Genomic DNA, 18,238 nt, shown 5'->3' with positions numbered 1-18,238 from the left:
CTCCTCCACCGTAACTTCCGCTATTGGCATTGGCAAGTGCTGCTGCGTTGGCATAATCTCCACCCCCATACCCTCCACTATTGGCGTTAGCTACAGCTGCTGCATTAGCATAATCTGTTCCTCCCAAATAACCTCCGCTATTGGCATTGGCAAGTGCAGCTGCGTTGGCGTAACCGCCTCCAACCCCGTGACTTCCACTATTAGCGTTAGCTAATGCTGCGGCATTTGCCCAGTCGCCTCCTCCGTAACCTCCGCTATTAGCGTTAGCTAATGCTGCAGCATTTGCCCAGTCGCCTCCTCCGTAACTTCCGCTGTTGGCGTTAGCTAATGCTGCAGAATTGGCCCAGTCACCACCTCCATAACTTCCGCTATTAGCGTTAGCATTTGCTATTGCGTTGGCATAATCTCCTCCTCCCCCGTAACTACCACTATTAGCGTTGGCATTTGCTAATGCGTTAGCATACTCTAATCCACCTCCATAACTTCCAGTATTAGCGTTAGCATTTGCTATTGCGTTGGCATAATCTCCTCCTCCAAAACCTCCACTAATAGTGTTAGCATTTGCTGTTGCGCTTGCGTAATCTACTCCCCCATGACCTCCGCTATGAACGTTAGCATTTGCCACTGCGTTGGCATGGTCTCCAACTTGGTCCAGTCCAAAATTTACTGTAATGCAACGATTTGTACTTATTAACGTATTTTTGTGGTTTTATTATAATATATGCATTACTGACACCGTACATATAGTACTTAGAAAAATATACATACCACATATATTCTGTGTTTCCACGTATACGTAGTTATAACGGACTTTGCAAACGTGTATATGGCATGAATCTCCAGGCAGGGTGAACTGAACGTTGGGTTGTTGTGATTTACATATGGGTGCTGCAATATAAGTAATTATAGCATTTCGTGCAGATATATGAGACGAACATTAAGGCACTCCCTTACCGGGAGCGTTCACTTGTAATGTAACTTTTCAAGATCCGATTTTGAGCATTATGTAGCAATACTGCCTCATTGAGTGACGAGCATTCGCCTGTAATGTAATTTTTTAAGCTTCGGTTTTGAGCACTACGTTACAATGCTGCCTCCTTGATTATATTATTATTATTATTATTTCCCTATATTTTTATAATTAATAGGCTTTTTTCTTTGTCACAGGCCGTTTTTAAACGTAGACCCGAAAGCAAAAAACTATGTCACGTACAGGTGCGTTCACGCCATTGCCGTCTAGGTCACTGAGCCTGCACCGCGACACGGTCATTACTAGTGGTACCGCATTGATGTTACTAATTGTATCACGGGTGCTCTCACTCATTTCTGTAATGCTCGAATTTGAACTGTTACATTACAGGCGAATGCTCTCAGTTTAGTAGCGCCCTTAAATGTGTTTTTTTTTTAATACTCACATATGTATAAAATTATGGGCACTCTGTAAACGACGTCCCCTGTAATACAGAATGTAGCATATATTTCACTGCTCCATTAAAGAGTGCAACACTATTCATTGCTTACTTTGTTTTGAAAACTTACTAGAAACCGGTACCGGCACAGGAACAATTCTGTCGCGGCCAGGAACCACTAAAAGCCTATTGACTGGATACGGCAATGGAATGAACTTCGGTGGTGAGGGAACTGGTACCGGAACTGGAGAAGGAATTGTAACGATACGTGGAGGAGACGGAACCGGGACAGGAACTGGAACATCTTTTTCGACGGGTACCGGATATGGTCGTCCACGGATGTATACTTTCTCGGGTGGCGAAGGTACCAATACCCGTACAGGCACCAATACGCGCGGACCAGGTACTGGCACTGGCACAGGGTACGGACGCACAGGGCCAGGAATCACAATCGGCGGCGGACCTGCAAGTCCACCATTTGTAACGTCACAAAATGTTCTTCAAATTAAATTTATCATGCAACGTTAAATCTGGCGTCGTACGATAAATTCTTTTGAATCCGACTCAAGAATAGAAGACCAAAGATCATCATGGCTGAAAACCCTGAAATAGTCGATTGACACATGCACCATGAAGAATAATAATCATTATATTTAATTTACGTATCAAGTACAGGTAGGAGAGGCAAGAAAGTAAGTCACTATAAGAAAAGATTAATGTTGACAAGGAACTGAATCTATATCTCAATACGTACAATCAGGCTGCGGCGGGACAATCGATGGGAACGGCTGCGGTACCGGCGGCCAATGGTCAGGCGGTCCAATGGGGACTGGACCGATCGGCCCTGGACCAATCGGAACTAGATTAATCGGGCCTGGGCCAATAACTGGACCAATCGGAACTGGACCAATCGGAACTGGACCAACCGGAACTGGACCAATCGGAACTGGACCAACCGGAACTGGACCAATCGGAACTGGACCAATAGGCACTGGACCAATCGGAACTGGACCAATAGGCACTGGACCAAACGGCACCGGGAGCGGAAGCGGCAGTGGTTGCAGCGGTGGTGGAACCGGGAGTATTCCTGAAAGACCGACCTCAGTCTTAGTTTTTATAATGGTCAAAACAAACATGTGTTTTATTGAAAGCGTTGCCATGTTTGTAAATTGATTTTCATTAAATTAACCCAGCGTTCTGTGATTGCATGTATAAATTGCAGACATTTTAAAATGTCCTATGCGATGTATATAACGAAGACCGACTACGAACTTAATCGATTATTTTTCGCATTAAATAAAATTACTTGTATTTTAATTTTTAGACATCATATTTCTGCCACAAGCAACGTAGGCAAGTTTAAGCAACGGTTTCTAATTCCAACAAATTATTGTATTTCCCATGAAAAACATCGTTCCTTACAGTACTTATACGAATATACTAAATAAATACAAAATAACTTAGATTATAATAGATGTAGTAAGTGAGTAGTTTAATTGAACTGCGGTATATCTTTCTGAATTTCAGCGGTCAGTAATCATATAAATAACTGTTTACAAATATGATAGGCCCGCGAAAAGATGCGTATTGCTTGAGAAAATACTAAATTTTCTTTTTTATGGAACATTAGCTCCCAAAAGTGGCACGAACACTTTGACAGACATAAAGCAATCAAAAGTTGACGTTACTTTTCTCTGTCCTAGTATCTGTAATATTAATATTAACTATGATCAGTATCTTTCGCGATTGCAGTGCACAACTGACACGGTGCGACTGAGAGCCTTCGCAATCTCTGCCGTCTAAACCGGTATCTTAACCATTAAAACACTCAATCGTATATTACAAGACAGTTTCGGCGAAATACCTGGTGGGCTATCTGGTATTACTTTTGGAGACAGGTCGAAGTAGTCTGGTAATACAGGCCTAGGTTCGAAGTCCGGTATGGAAATAGGCCCTGGAATAGACGGAATAGGCAAAGGACCAAATTCTAGTTCAGGAGCAGGGCCCGGTACAGGACCAAAAACAGGGATTGGTCCTGGGAATGGCGCATAGTCAGGTATTGATGGTGGCAAGGGACTAAAGTCCGGCAAGGGTGCTGGAAGCGGTTGATATTCTGGTATGAATGGCGGCTCAGGACCATAGTTTGGCACGATTCCTGGAAGAGGTTGATAGTCTGGTATTAGTTGCTATATGGGGCCACGCCTTAATTCAGACGGTTTCGGTAAGAAATTTAGTATAGAGTATTAAACTCGACGAATATGGTGTCACTGAGAGCGGCCCTCTATCAGGGATCGGCACTTCTTATTGGTTCTTTGTCAATGAGGGTATACACAAAGCGTTAGGTGTTTGAATTTATGTCATTGCTTTTATTTGCTAATAGGATATAAGCGATTGGGCGAACTTGCAATGAGGTTAGTTAAATAGATATTTTGTACCTGGAATGGGGTGATACTCTCCTGTAATAATGCGATAAATTTTCTGATGTCAGTAGTTTGGTATTTGAAGCGACAAAATTTAGTTTAAGATTTTTACATAAGTGAGGACAATGGAGCGTACCTGGTATCGGACCGTGTACAACACTGACTCCACCTAAAAGAAATTCAATACCTTATAAATATATATGCACCCAACGGGTACCGATTGCGAAGATTATGGTTTTACGCGCAAGTCGAACTTGATGCTATTTTTTAGTTCGAAGGCATGGTTATCGTTGTGTCAGGAGAACATGATTGAAAAGGAAAGCTTTGATTAGATACTTAGCTGAGGCTATATCTTATGTACTGAATTTACAGAAATTTCACTGTGGGAGTATTACCTGATGTCTGTCTTCTAAATTGATTAAAGATGATGTTGTCAATAGTATTATGTATCGGCCAAGGCACAAGAGTAATGCAAGCATTTGCACTCGAACATCACTAATTAAAGCTGCATAATTATATAGCATGTAAAAGATCGAGAAAAGTGCATAGCGAAGTCATCACGTCTTTGGGATGAACTGTGTCATTATCTCAGAAAGGGACCTTGTTGTCAATAATGGGTGTTTAACCCTTTCGTCGAAAAATGCACGTTTTAGTTTACGTAGTTGTAACATTCGTATCAGCAATGAAAGAAAGTTAATTATTCATCTACCTGGGGGCGGACCAATTACTGGTGTAACTACAAACAGAAATGCACATTATACACTTGCAACAGCGACATGTGATAGATCGGAAAAGACCAAATGCGTAAATTTTTCTCCGAATATTTAAATGTTATTTCATAATTATCACAGAACTGCAATGGGTTTCTTTTACAGTCACAGAAGTAGTAAAAGATGTTATATATGACACTGCAAATACACATAAAGTTCAGTGACTGTTTGGCAACACACATTTTACGTGTTAGTGTATCGCGCTGCACGTAGGTTGACGACGTACAGCCCTACATAGGGTGCCCCTGGACACAATGTTCGAAAGTCCGCTAGATAATAAATAAACAAATTCGCAGCCCCAACATTTCATGATCTTCTTAATCGACCACTACCGCATTTGCTAACCCTTGTTTGCAACTGACTCTTCACACGGCAATTGTGAGGGCAAAAAGCGAAACAAGGCTTTCGAACATGCAAATTCTAGGACCACATCACCGTGAACGTCAAAACTGTGAAAAGGCAAGTGACCGCGTCGCTTGCGTTTTCACACTCTGATGACATTTGCCATGACCAAACTTTGAGTGTGCACAAGCGTCTTACCCCACGGGCAGCGGTTGCAGGGTGCGCACTTGGAATATAGGTGGAAGACGCTGCCAAAGCACGCGCAGACCATGCACCCGTCTTGCAAGCTGCGAACGTAGTACATGTCGCCTTCTTGAGTGCATCGTTCATCTGTTCGCACGAAACAATATTTATACTCACAACATGCCGATGCGACAAGCAACGATTCCGTTGATATAATATTACTGCAATAAAAGGCGCAAAACATCCAAACCATAACTCCTATACGGTTTTACAAAGCATACATACAGTTACGCAACGAATGTACTTGCTTGTTGGTATCGCAACACCACAAATTGCGCTTACTGTATTGGATTGAGCGAGATTTCTTTCACAGTGGAACATATTTTAAATAATTCATATCATTGGTAGGTCTATGTAGAATTTCAATGACATAGCCATATTCATGTTTCCCCCATTTTTTTATGATTAAATTGTTCACCCAAATGTGAACACACTATGTAGAATAAAAAAGGCGTTGCCATTGACATCTATTTTACTGAGTATTGCTGGTTGTCATACGATCGACCTTTTAGGTAGACCCACTTAGTAGTCTTACTTAGAGATGACCAGCAGCTGTTCCTATATCTTAATGCAGTAGCATTGGTTCTTCCGTTATCGTCTTCGAGCGTGAAAGACCACCTGGTGGACGTGTTGAGCCATCCGGGATAAAACACCTTGGTAAACACTTCGGATACAGGGACGAAGTGGAGTGGCGAGAATGGACAATTTGCACCAGAAAATTTGATAAAATAAAATGAACAGTTAGTAATTACGTACCGTTGTCGTTGAGGTATTCAGAAGAAACTAATCCAGGTCCTAAGGAGGGCAGAAGCGACGGACCGAATCCAGTGCGTTCCTCCGCAGAACTCGCTGAACCTGTACACACCACGTACCTAATAATACAGCGTTCAAGAAAGTAAATGACACAACGTAAAGAAATTCACAAAATGAGATTGATCATATTCCAGTAGTATATCTTGTAGCTGTTAATATCAGACCAGGTAAGCAACTAACTACTTTTCTGAAGCCTACAAATATAAAAAAATATATATAAAACTAGTGGCTAAAAGATACTTCTATCATCCGGTATGGGTGAGGTGACGGGCACGGCGGAGTCGAGCTGCGCGTGCGCGGCCACCGCCGCCGCCAGCAGCAGTAAAGCACTACCTGCTGCAAGCCACATGATCCTGGGTTAGTGGCCATCGCGCCGCCTTATAAACCCGCCGCCGTGCTAACGCGTTGACGCCCGTAGCGAAGCGATCTTTTATTAAAAAGTATTAACCTGATAAGGATTTCATCTCTTTTCTAAATTCCTAAACTGGCCGTGACGCTCTCGTTTGATTACATTTACCGTTGCCAATCGGTGCGAGGTAAATTTATTAATTATGTTCGCAATAAGCGTATTGATATTTGTTAAAAGAAACGTGTCAGCTCACCGGGATACTCGCGAGCGGCGGGAGCAGTTCGTTGCTTGTCTCGTTTTGCACGTGGTTCGTGTACAAGTCGACTGTTGTACCCTCTGAATGGGTCTCATTCACCAGCACCCCACGATATTTTACGATCAACTGGTTCAATGTGTATATTTCTCAGCAGCATGCACTTGCAGACACCTGTTTCATTTTTAAAATAATTAACAGTTTAAAAAAGAGCCTTCAAAAGGTCACGAAACTCTTTGGCCTCTAGTTTCAGTTTCCAAATAGCGCCTTAAACACGTCAATAAAATTATGGTTCGTTTTAAGGAATGAGTATATGTCTATTATATTGCAACTATCATCAAGTGAAAACGTTTTCTTTACACGTTCCGTGACGAATTTACTTTTATTTATTGTAGCTTTGACATAAGATAGACTAAAATATGCAACAAAGACTATCTATAGTATAATATATAGAAAGAAAATCAGAAATAGCTATCGTATAGGACCTTATACGCTTGCATTAATTAATGGCAATTGTACAATTTAATAATAGTACATACTTTGGGCGTTTGTAGGTAGGTACCTACTCGTTTGAACATATTTAATTTAGCGTAAAAATTATTAAAATTTTTGTTATGAATTTGGATTTAAATTCAGTGACGACCGTTTTTAATGCTTTTTATGTAATCTTTTGATGTAATCTTTCCTGATGAAAAGTGTTGATAAGTTTCCATGGCAGTGTCACAGTGTAACAAGTCTAAATACAAACTCATTATGGGTCATTGTTAATTCAATAAAACTGAAAATGTATAAACCCGCAATATAAGACAGTGTAGTCCAAAAAGTTAATCAAGTCACCATCCGCGAGCTAACAACTTCGAAGCCCATTTAGGTAATGTGCTCAACAACAAATCGCTATAAGTAGTTATAAGGAGTTGGGTAATCTGCTAAGCCGTCCTGTCCAGGCTGTTGCGGTGGCGGCGTTATATAAAGGTTACCATATTATTGTAATGTCTTCAGATTTTAAATTCGAATTCAAATTCAGCACATGATGCAAGTCAACCAAGTGTTGTCTTAGTGTTTAACACTCCTCAGTCTCAGTTTGACACTCAGAGGATGCAGGAGTTCATAAGTTTGACCGTGAAACGAACGAAGCATCTCTACCCGCGTCAAAGAACATTTATGGCTGCTGTCAAGCACCTTCGAGTAAAAATGTCTGCAGTCTGCGAACGTGTCATGAATAAACCTACAAATTGAATGTGCGATAAATCCCAGGCCCTTGCAAGAGAAGTTCATTTTCTAACCAGGATGTTGCGAGAAGCCATTAAAATGAAGAAACATCCCAATTTGAACAAGGAAGATGTTCCATACCATACCCTGTACCATAGCAATACTACTTGTACTCGTAAATATGTTTTATTTTATTTCAAATTTCCTTTTGATTAAAATTTTTAGTTTATCTAAAATTCACATTGTAAAAGTACATATTTTACAAAGCGTACCTATCTATGTAGCGTCAATTGGAATGGTCTTTAGTAAATTAAAAATAAGGTATTTCATATAATAACTTTTGTAGCCATGATGAAGAATTGTGTGGTTTGACATTAACATTAGTCATCTGGTTGGTGGCTTTACCTTCTTAGTCCGCCGTGACCGCGGGACCTGTAAATTAAAATATGTATATATCACTTTATAACTGAGATCCCCACACTAACTAGTAAAAGAGTTGATGATCTTTAAAGAACTGAACAGATGTTCATCAAATCTGGCTAAGAACCATCCCGATCCTGGTCTCCATCAACCCTTTCGGGAGCCACGATGACATAGACAGGCATAAAGATAAATATCCTTCAAATGTATAACTTCCCTCTTTTCGCGTCGGGCGTAAAAAAGAATGTCACGTACATTTTAATACGCACACCTACATATATGTAGAAAGGACATTGTCTTGGACCTACCACTCGCGGATTTTTAGGGAGTAACCCATTGCCTCATCACTACCACGGATTCATCGCACATATTAACGCGGAATCGCCTTGAGCTGGACAGTAAAAGCTTTTATATTCATGTAATAAAAGCGAAAAGAGACATTGCGCGTTTCGTTTCCGCTCCGACGGCCGACGCGAAACGCACAACATCTTTTTCGCTTAATGCGATTCTGTGTCGATAAACGCGGTGAGTCCCTTAATCGCGAGTTGAGCACGTTGCCGGAGGGCAAATGAATTAACGTGCGCCGCTCTTAATTATGCGCATTAACGATTATTTATTACGTCGTCATCTCTAGGTATCTTAAAAAGGCTTCAGCAAAGTTGATCATTTTAAACTACCGATTGTTCGCATTCTGCGTTTGTTTGTGGGTAATATACACCCTATTTGCCTCCGCTGAACGATCGTGCGATATCGTAGCGCACACAGAGCGGACTTGTGCGAAGTTCATCTGCCGCTATACCGCATTTTACTAGAGTAGGTACGTAGTAGACTGTACCTATGTGTGCATGCCGGTTTAAATTTGAACTAAATGTGGAGCAAGTCATTTGCAAATGTTGCGCTGTTGTAGAACTGGTGACGCGAAAGTAATCGGCCAGCCATATTTATTTCTATTTAGGATATACTCATTCGCGGAAAACAACTTACACAGAGTGTTGAAGTTATTTCCGCGTTATACTCTGCACAGTTTTCTACACACATTGCAAAAGTTGTGGTATAAATTGTAGGCTCTCTGATATTAGTGCGCTGTTTCGTTTGTAAGTTCACGACACAATGCGCAACGCGTAGTCTCATGTGTCAGTGTTAGCGGGTTTTGTATTTACACAGGACAACATGATCTATTGATATATACCTACACACGTACGTATAACACTTCAAAAACACATGTACAATAATAAGACGCCGTTAAAAAAAATAAGCACACAAAGCTTTAGGAAAATATTAATTACGTGTTCTTTTAAGAGTTTAACATTATTTAAGGGATAACATTATTTAACCCTCAAAATAGAAATGTTCTATTATAAATGTGCACTTTTTAAAATAAATTGTATTTTTTATGTTTGATAATATACATTAATTGATCCATTTATGTTACTTGATCTCCGGGTAAATTATACGGGAACTACATTCAAGGTAACACTATCACTAAATTAACGTTTGGCATTCAAAAATAATATTTGATGCTCTTCTTTATTAGGAGTCTTTTCTTTTAAGGATTGATGACATTTATGACCGGTACATCTTTTGATATTGATCTCCTAATAAATCTTAGGTGCTTGGTTGCGCCCTCCATTCTGTAGGTTAGGTGGGTATACCAACCTATGGTATATGGATAAAAGAAGCCATTATTCCAGAAGACAATTTGCTTGCGTTTCCGATCACGTTTTCAGGTCAAATTATATTATTATTAATATAATATTAGTATACAAATATAACCAACATTTACTTAGTTTTCAAAATAAATATCTCAATTTAATTTTTGTCTCAATTTAATTCTCATTTGTCTTAGTTTTGAGGCCCAACATAAAACTATCAAAGTTAATTTATACAAATCAAACATTTTTTGCGTAGCTCAGAACAAATTAAAATGTTCATTGATTTCATTTATTTTATGTCTCAGCGAAAGAGGATCAATGATTTAAAAGATGGCCGTTTAGATTTTTTGGCTACGGCTTTGAAATTTAAAATGATCATTAAACACGTGCTGTTTAACGGAGTGTCAGGGCGCGGTGCGATGTTGCAAACGACCCGTCGCCTCAGAGTGGGTTTCTAAATGTGCCTCAATAAGTTTGAGAATCACTCATTTTTGTTAACTTTTCGGAGTTTTATACGATTTTTTTATTTTTCCAACACAAATCGGTGTTGCAGCTGCTGTAGGCTTATTCATGATTTATTAATATTAACTTTACTAAGATTATTTATTTTTTATTAACTTTACGATTTATTAACTTTATTAAGTTACTTCATTAAATTTGTACAACCCTATACGAGGTCGAACAATATTGGCTGCAACAAATGTAAGGACAAGGAAACTTCCGTTCATTAACGTTACAATTTGGTACTGCGGTCCATAATTTGTTATATTTACATATGGGTTCGATATCGCCAACGCCACCGACATAAAGGCTTCCACAGGAGGTGTCCGGTCGGGTCCGGGCGTACGGATATGCACATGCAAGGCAGCATGTCGATACCATTTGAATTATTATTTTTTGTTTCTGACTGATTTCTTACTAGGGGTTTCGTCTCTTAGTTCTGATCTCATACAATTTTGGGCTTCTTAGATACGACACTGAACAACATGTTTATTAAACTCGCTTTGTTTAGCCTTCAGGTTTTAATTTTATTGTAATAATTATTATATATAACAATTATTTAAAAACAGAATTGAATGAGAGCGAATAATAAATATTCTTCTCAAATAAGAAATGGAAACTTACTTAGGCGGTATAGTACGAAAAGGGCTTTGTGCTCTCTAACCAGCTCGGAGCAGACTCTGCTCCGAGAGCGACTTCTTTCATATTGATGTGCTAAGTAACGTTTTTCTTTACAAACGATGCGTTCATATTGATGAAAAATTGGATGAAAGTGTAAATAAAGGTAGGTGAGCGATAATCGCGGATGTCGTCTGTCGTAATCGTTGCATCACTAAAGTGAATATCGTAGATCATGCGGGTGCGCAGGTCACATAAGCGCGATAAGTCCTGATAATAATGTAGGTGATCGGTACAATAAGGAACGCGGCGGCGGCGGCGGCGGAGGAGGAGCGGCAGCGGACACGCCGCGGATACTGAAGCGGAGCGTCCGCTAATGACGCCGCTGCCGCACTGTCCCGCAGTGCGAAGATCGCGATGCAAGGCCTGTCTGACATTAGCTTATTATGCTTATGGCGCACAATAACGAGAAAACAACGTAACACAAAATAAAGTAACTGGTGGGAACGAATCGATTTAACATTATGATTGGATTTCCTTAAAGTACACACGCGCAATCACAATACGAGTAAGATAAAAAGCAATCTCGCGGGCGGTTACTCAATAACCAGTCAAAGAAAACCTGAAAACATATTAAGAAAAACAAAATGTTCTCTTCAAAACAAAACATTATGTTATTATACAGGTGCCAAAGTAACAGACAGGCGTCTTCGGCAGGTGCCGATATTTTTTCTTTGGACCCGTTCTGCTTGGTCATTAGTTCGGACATCGACTCGAAAGACTCTACTCTTTTCTGTTTGTAGTGCTTAACGTGACAGTGAGTTATGCATAATATGTATTTACCAAATAAAATAAATCTTATATACGCGATTTATTTCCCCGCGTTTACATTGAATAGCATGGCGTAGTAAATTGGTGATATTACAAGGTTTGATTGAACAACGTTCAATTGATTAGTTCCGAGCACTGCCGCTCTAGTGTCTACACCTTAGAGGATGGAAAAAAATAAAGTAAAGGAGCTGCCCTATCTACGGAATAAACGTACCTACCTAAACTAAACCACCATCCAAGTCCACCACAAATGGCGGATTTAGTGTTGTACCTTAATCATAGATAGGTCAATATCGACATGCAAATGTATGGCTTGAATGTTGAAACTGTTTTTTATGTTTGCAAATTTGTATAGTTTACTGTAATGAAAGTATGATTAATACTAGGCTATTATTACTAGGCAAGTAAAGAACCATTTTAATCAAAATTAAATATAAAGTTATATATCAATAAATGTAACGATGGAATTGCATTATCATGTAATCTAGTTACATTCAAAGTTCTATTAAACTTTGACACTTCAGAATGGAGCGAACAAACGAAAATGGTATTTGATCCAATTCGGTTCTGCAATTCAATTCTGTTCGGCAGTCCTATAATTTCTAACCATTCTTTCTTTCTTTTTTCAGATGAAATAATAAAGACCTCGTAGTGAATGGTTTTAATAACAGAATATCGATAATATGTATGCTTACAAGAACAACACTATCTCAAAATAATCGTTATCAACAATCATCAAAATATACTAACAAACAGGCAATCTAAAGTAACCAAAGCAAAATTTGGCAAAACTTATGAATAAACTACTTAAATGAGTCTAATTACATGAGATATTTGGGTTATTGTATGATTTATAGCAGAGAAATAAAACATCCGGTGTAATGTAACATTCGGTTGATTTCTGCTTTTTCTACTGCCGCACCCCTTAATGCTGCAGCGACGCATTTTTATCAATACTTAATTGTTCTCACTGTCAATATTTTTGTCCATTTCATTACAATTCATGCGAATAATTCACTAAAACATTTGACCAAACATTGGTTTTAATATTTGATGTACTTCCCTTTGATGTACTCCAAAAATGGTAAAATGAGGACAGTCGGCATTTAAGATGACGTTACGTATTTTCGATTCCCGTGTTTGACATAAATCAATGTAGTGCTATCTCCTTTAGTTTACGACGGCACGCAGTAGTTAAACAAAGACAATAAAATGTTTATGTTTTCACCGTCTAAATGCATCGTATACATGTAATATTTGGTTTCCATAGTCTAAGGTCTAGACACAAGGTGTTGTGTCAGCAAAACGTCAAAAATATATTACAAGGAAGATTTCAACTACTCTCTATAACTCAAAATTTATTTGACGTCCACAACTCAGTCTAAATGGCGCCCTAATTGTCAATAATGCACAAAAAGTCAAATACACAATGAAAACACACATCAAAAGTGTCTAGAAATTAGGTGTTTTAATTATTTTTTTAACACCGTTACTTTTTGGTCAATTTTATATTAAAAAAGTGAGTAACTTAATAAACAATTTAATAAATTTATATATTTAACTTTAATAGGGTATAATCAAAGATAAAAAAAACCTTAATCTCAAGACACTTTTGATATGTGTAGTTATAATTATAGCTAGTTAGCGCTATTGATACTAATAAAAAAATATAGATATCAAAACACTTGACCAATCATAGAACAAACTTATAATTTGGAGTTAGGTCATTTAGCAGATATGCAAAGGAAACAATCAGAAAATACATAACTGTAAATCGAAAACCGGCAAAGTTGAAAAATCTTTAGTACAACCTAAGCATCAAATTGTAGTTCTGCACTGTAATTGCTAGATGGCATTAGTTGCACTGGAACCATGCAAAATATATATGTATTTTGTTATCTGTGTCAGTACATAAATAAAGGATCGGAATAGGTAGTGTGACTCCATTTGTCCCAGTCTCACCAAAAGACACGTCTAAGCCATGGTGACGCGACACTTCGTAAGTCAATCAACAATATTCGGATTTCAATGCATATTTTATTCCAAGTTAATACCTGTGTATGAAAATGGTGACGATTGGTTCTAGTAACGCTAACATTACAATTACTGATATTAATTATGGATATTACAGAGGAACCTTGCGTATAAATACGAGCGAAATGTCATACGTTTTAAATGAAAATATAGCTGTCTCGGACGAAGAGGTCGAGAGAAAACGAGAGAAAAACTTTAGGTATCGAATTACTTACGGAAATTTCAGAGAATATAAATTGAAGCCTTTCGGTTTTATTCGTGGTTCATTCAGTTTCCTGAAGAAGAAAATCTACAAAATGAAACAGGTTGACGTTTGAGGATTAAACCACTTGCTTGAAAGTGAAGCAATATTAAAAGAAATATTCCCGATTAAAATTGCTCAAGATACAACCAATAAAGACTACAATACTGCCGCCCGTTAGTTGAAAGAGCGCTTGTAACAAAAACTCAAAACCGAGAAAATGATGTTTAAAGGTATGAAATGAAAAAATATCTACTTTTCTCTTGCGGTAACTTCATAGCTCCGAGGTGGATAAGGACCTCGGAACAAATAAAAATAGTGACAAATCGGCATTTTTTACTGATCACGGCAGTATAAATAATGAAATTTTTTGAAAACATGACACATGCGCCCTTTCAACTAACGGCGGCAGAATACAAGTAGTAGATTTCAGTTAGCTCCCAATATTCCAAAATCACATTTTCAAACTTACGAGAGAACGAATCGTGCAAAAAATTCGCATAACGATTAGAATTGCACTTATTAAATAGAGTTCGCTATTCTCAAAAGAGAGATTACGTTGTTTTTAGATAAAATATATAGGATATTTAGGACGCAAAGAAGATTCTTTGCGTCCTAAATTGCATGAAAAAGTACACGAGATTTTTTCTCCCTCTCATCCACTCATGATCCACTACATACGGATCTGCTTGATGAGTACGTAGAACTAACCTAAGCCTAAGTGTTTGGGTGCAACAGCTCGAATTCATTTCCTGGTTACAAAATCAAAAGGCAACAGTAGGAACGTATGAAATTTACAGTTCAAGTCAATAGAAGAATTACAATTATACCTACGTAAAATTCATACGCGCAGTACGTGATGATGACATAAGACAGAACTAAAATTTTGTGAGATTAACTCTCCACATTCCCAGAACTATTAACGTTTGCAACTCGTTCAGTAATATAAGAAGAATTTGGCAGTTATACACGGTTTTAAGTGTCGAGTATATTATGAAGGAAGCACGAAAGACCCGGGGGTGGTGTGGCTTCATGTGAACCAAACGCTTGATCCCAAGGTGGTAGCGCTGAAGGACCCTGCTCTTGGAATCGCGTCGGAGCACTGACGTGTGTGTCCGTGTATACGCGCGTAACTATGGTGACGCGCTTTATGGCACTGCGTTGGTGAAAACAAATTAATGTATTCAGTTCTCAACATAATAATATGCATATTTTATTCTAAGCAAATGAATAATAAATGTATGAATATGAAAGAACCTTAAGCCCCACAAAGCCGCGTGGTACTCAAACACCTTTCCGATCCCGTCTGCCTTTTCACGACAAGCTTTAATATACGCTTGAAAACTTTCGCGTTGCATTGTACAAAACTAAGATAAACTCGATGAAATAATTTTAGATTTATAGATAAATGCCTCATTTGTTCATAAGCCCTCTTGCTGCTGCACTCTCTCAATGCTTAACACGATTGGCAACTCTACTATAAAAGCACTTTTCACGTGATGCCTAGAGTTCGTCATGTTTCGTAATCCTCACCCCCTTGAAACAGTGCGGTTTTAGAGCCAAGAGCTCGTGCATCTAGCAAGTGCATGCTTATAGGCATCATCTTCTTCAATATAGCAAAAACCTTTACTTATTGTATAAGCTATGGTGTGTTAAATAAATAAAATTCAATTGTAGATAAAAAATGTGTTGGAATCAAATTGAAACATGAAAATATTGTGAATTAACAAAAGAAACGCTAAAACATGTACAATAGAATAAAAAAGCATTTAACTGAAAAAGATTATAGATATGACGTTGACATACATTCATTTCCCTATTGTAGTTTATTCTCTCTGTACATCAATGATACTACATAGAACTGAGATCATATCCGACAAAATGTTCAGTTGTATAGTCCAAAATCTCACTCTCATTTTCCTGTTCGACCGCCAAGATCCCTGGGAAAATACGGTCAAATATCTCTGAGTTATACTCTACAAGAAGCTCTCGTCAATTTGTAATGAGACTCGACTCGCCTCGACCCCCTCCTAAACAAGCGGTGCAAGCTCTCCTTTCGAAATAAGGTGAAAGGGTAACACCAATAACACCTTTACACATTATTCACTGCCTACAAGCCATTCAAAACAGATTCGTGCACACAGCTACAACTGCTTCGTAGCAACACTATCTTGCACTTACTCTATAATTGACTCGGCTCGCGGTAGCTACTGCCAACTAGTCTCCCTCAGAGACCATCTCGTCGACCATTCGACCATTAGAAAGGTCGAATTTCGGAGGTCCTCAACGACCTCAGATGACCAAAAAGGTGACGGTGTAGAGCGTTGTTTCCCGCCGATTCCCTTATGCATATACATAATACGTGTATACATTACATGACCATGTTGCAGTCAAGTTCAATGTCATTGCCAGTCTTCATGTGAAGGAGTCTACCCGAAGCATATTTAAAACAACCTTAATGGACAGCTGATTTGGGGTCACGTGTTCGATTCGTAATAACACAACATTGCGAAAGAGGGTTTTGGGTAAGGAATACGCTAGTTTCAGACCAGGTAGTAGTGGTTGTCTTGCACATAAATAAACCTCAAGTGCTATTTTCCACTAAGCGACCAGACGCGAGCGACCGCAGCCGTAGCGGCCAGTTTTACACCCGAGTCGCGGCCGCGTCGATGTCTACTATGGTATATGATTTATTTGAATAAATAGGAATTGCACGCTTAGTTCAGTGAAACGTTAGAACTAACTTTTAGTCCAGACATTTCACTGAAACATTCAAAAGAGGCACAAATTCACTGATATTTTCAAACGCAGTTGCCAAGTGCAAAGAGGAAAAGCGGCGAAGTGTGTCGTTATGTCCGCAGTTCTCGCAAACGAGCGCCAATGGCGAATCAGGAGGCGGCCCGGGCGCTACAGCCGTTGTTCAAATGTAAAACAGCGCAACTGCGATGACGAAACTCAGTGTGGCTCAAGCAATGAAGCGTGTCTTGGAAGCTTAGGTACAGTAAGTGCACCGAAGATCAGTGACGTATCGTCCCCGTTGTGCGCGTGGGCCTCGTCGTCGGCGTATCGGCACACGTACCTTGTTATTATTCTTAGAAAACGTTTCTATGGCTAGGGAGCCATTTCAAAAAGAATGCAATAAATTTTCCGTACGAGTTATGCAAATAAGCCGCGCGGTGTTCATAATACAGAATTTAATTTCACTTCATTTCCGCGGCGACGCCGACGTAGCGACGCGCGACGCGCGACGCAGCGCGGCATGTGTTACAGATTCTTTACTTAGCATAAATTTAAGCCATTTTTGTGTTTTATGTACAAAAGTAAACTACCATTTTCAAGTTTCTGTAACAACTACAAACTCTTCTAATTTATCTCCTAATAATAATGTCGCAGCACTTTTGTATTCATTTAGAGGCAATTGTAGCCGAGAAGTTAGCAAAAATGTATCAATCAGGCAGTGTTTTACCAAACAATAACTATACGGTGAACATGAAAACGACCAACACTTATATTCCCGTTGTGGCATCTAGTTCTAAATTAACTTCTAGACATTTGGACACCTACTGTACGATTCTTTCGTCGAGCTTTTTTCAATTAGATATTTTTTATTCTGCGACCACCTATTAGTATGAGGTAAACCTAGATAACATTGCTGAACGACTTATTTCAAAATGTGCAGTTGTCAAAACATCATGTTGACTTTATTGCGTACAAAATGAAGTAAAAAGAGCATAATACGATTGAGGAGAGTTGTGTAACGACTGCGGCACACCACCCCGTCCGAATTGTACACTAGCGTCGTCGGGTTAACTTTAGAGATTGCTCCGTAGTTGCGCCGCACTGCCACTGCCACGCACATGTACCATTTGTTTGTGCTTGCATCTTGTGTCTGTTTTTTAAATAAATGTTTAGCGCTAAAACTTCAATGTTTCTGCCTTTTCACGTAGCTTTCGAAAACAATGCTCAAAATGTTTGCTGTTACAAACGTGGGTTGCATCTCGCATTGTGCCTAAAGTAAATCGCTCTCCTTATGAAAACAGTCACGTTTTAGTTTAATAAAAAGTAAGAAGAAGTAGTAGGACAAAACTGCACCTTACATTCTCGAGCTTTAAAGCTGAAGCTCGGCGGCTATT

At 39.0% G+C, this 18,238-nt stretch overlaps 2 protein-coding genes across 4 annotated transcripts in view; one reads left to right on the top strand and one right to left on the bottom strand.

Moving 5' to 3' along the window:
- Positions 1-6,361, bottom strand: part of LOC113238958 (spidroin-1-like) — an 8,099-nt gene extending 1,738 nt beyond the window's left edge. The window contains exons 1-12 of one of the 3 annotated variants that reach the window (XM_026475818.1): positions 6,238-6,361; positions 5,941-6,039; positions 5,140-5,271; positions 4,539-4,565; positions 3,966-3,998; positions 3,845-3,865; positions 3,274-3,564; positions 2,164-2,496; positions 1,540-1,872; positions 1,416-1,454; positions 769-888; positions 4-666 (exon numbers count right to left, since the gene is read on the bottom strand). In XM_026475818.1, coding sequence (XP_026331603.1) covers positions 4-666; positions 769-888; positions 1,416-1,454; positions 1,540-1,872; positions 2,164-2,496; positions 3,274-3,564; positions 3,845-3,865; positions 3,966-3,998; positions 4,539-4,565; positions 5,140-5,271; positions 5,941-6,039; positions 6,238-6,346 — 2,200 coding nt within the window. In that variant the 5' untranslated portion in view covers positions 6,347-6,361. The remainder of the gene's footprint in view (positions 1-3; positions 667-768; positions 889-1,415; positions 1,455-1,539; positions 1,873-2,163; positions 2,497-3,273; positions 3,565-3,844; positions 3,866-3,965; positions 3,999-4,538; positions 4,566-5,139; positions 5,272-5,940; positions 6,040-6,237) is intronic. The other 2 variants (XM_026475819.1, XM_026475820.1) reach the window with 2 other exon arrangements.
- The window catches only part of LOC113238956 (dystrophin, isoforms A/C/F/G/H), a 429,949-nt gene that overhangs the window by 209,657 nt on the left and 202,054 nt on the right, over positions 1-18,238 (top strand). The gene's annotated exons all lie outside the window — the stretch shown is intronic.

Source organism: Hyposmocoma kahamanoa, unplaced genomic scaffold, assembly GCF_003589595.1.
Source record: "Hyposmocoma kahamanoa isolate Upper Pololo Valley unplaced genomic scaffold, ASM358959v1 98972, whole genome shotgun sequence".
Classification (NCBI taxonomy): Eukaryota; Metazoa; Arthropoda; class Insecta; order Lepidoptera; family Cosmopterigidae; genus Hyposmocoma; species Hyposmocoma kahamanoa.
Note: the sequence above shows the minus strand (reverse complement) of the source record. Positions and strands in the feature narration are given on the sequence as shown.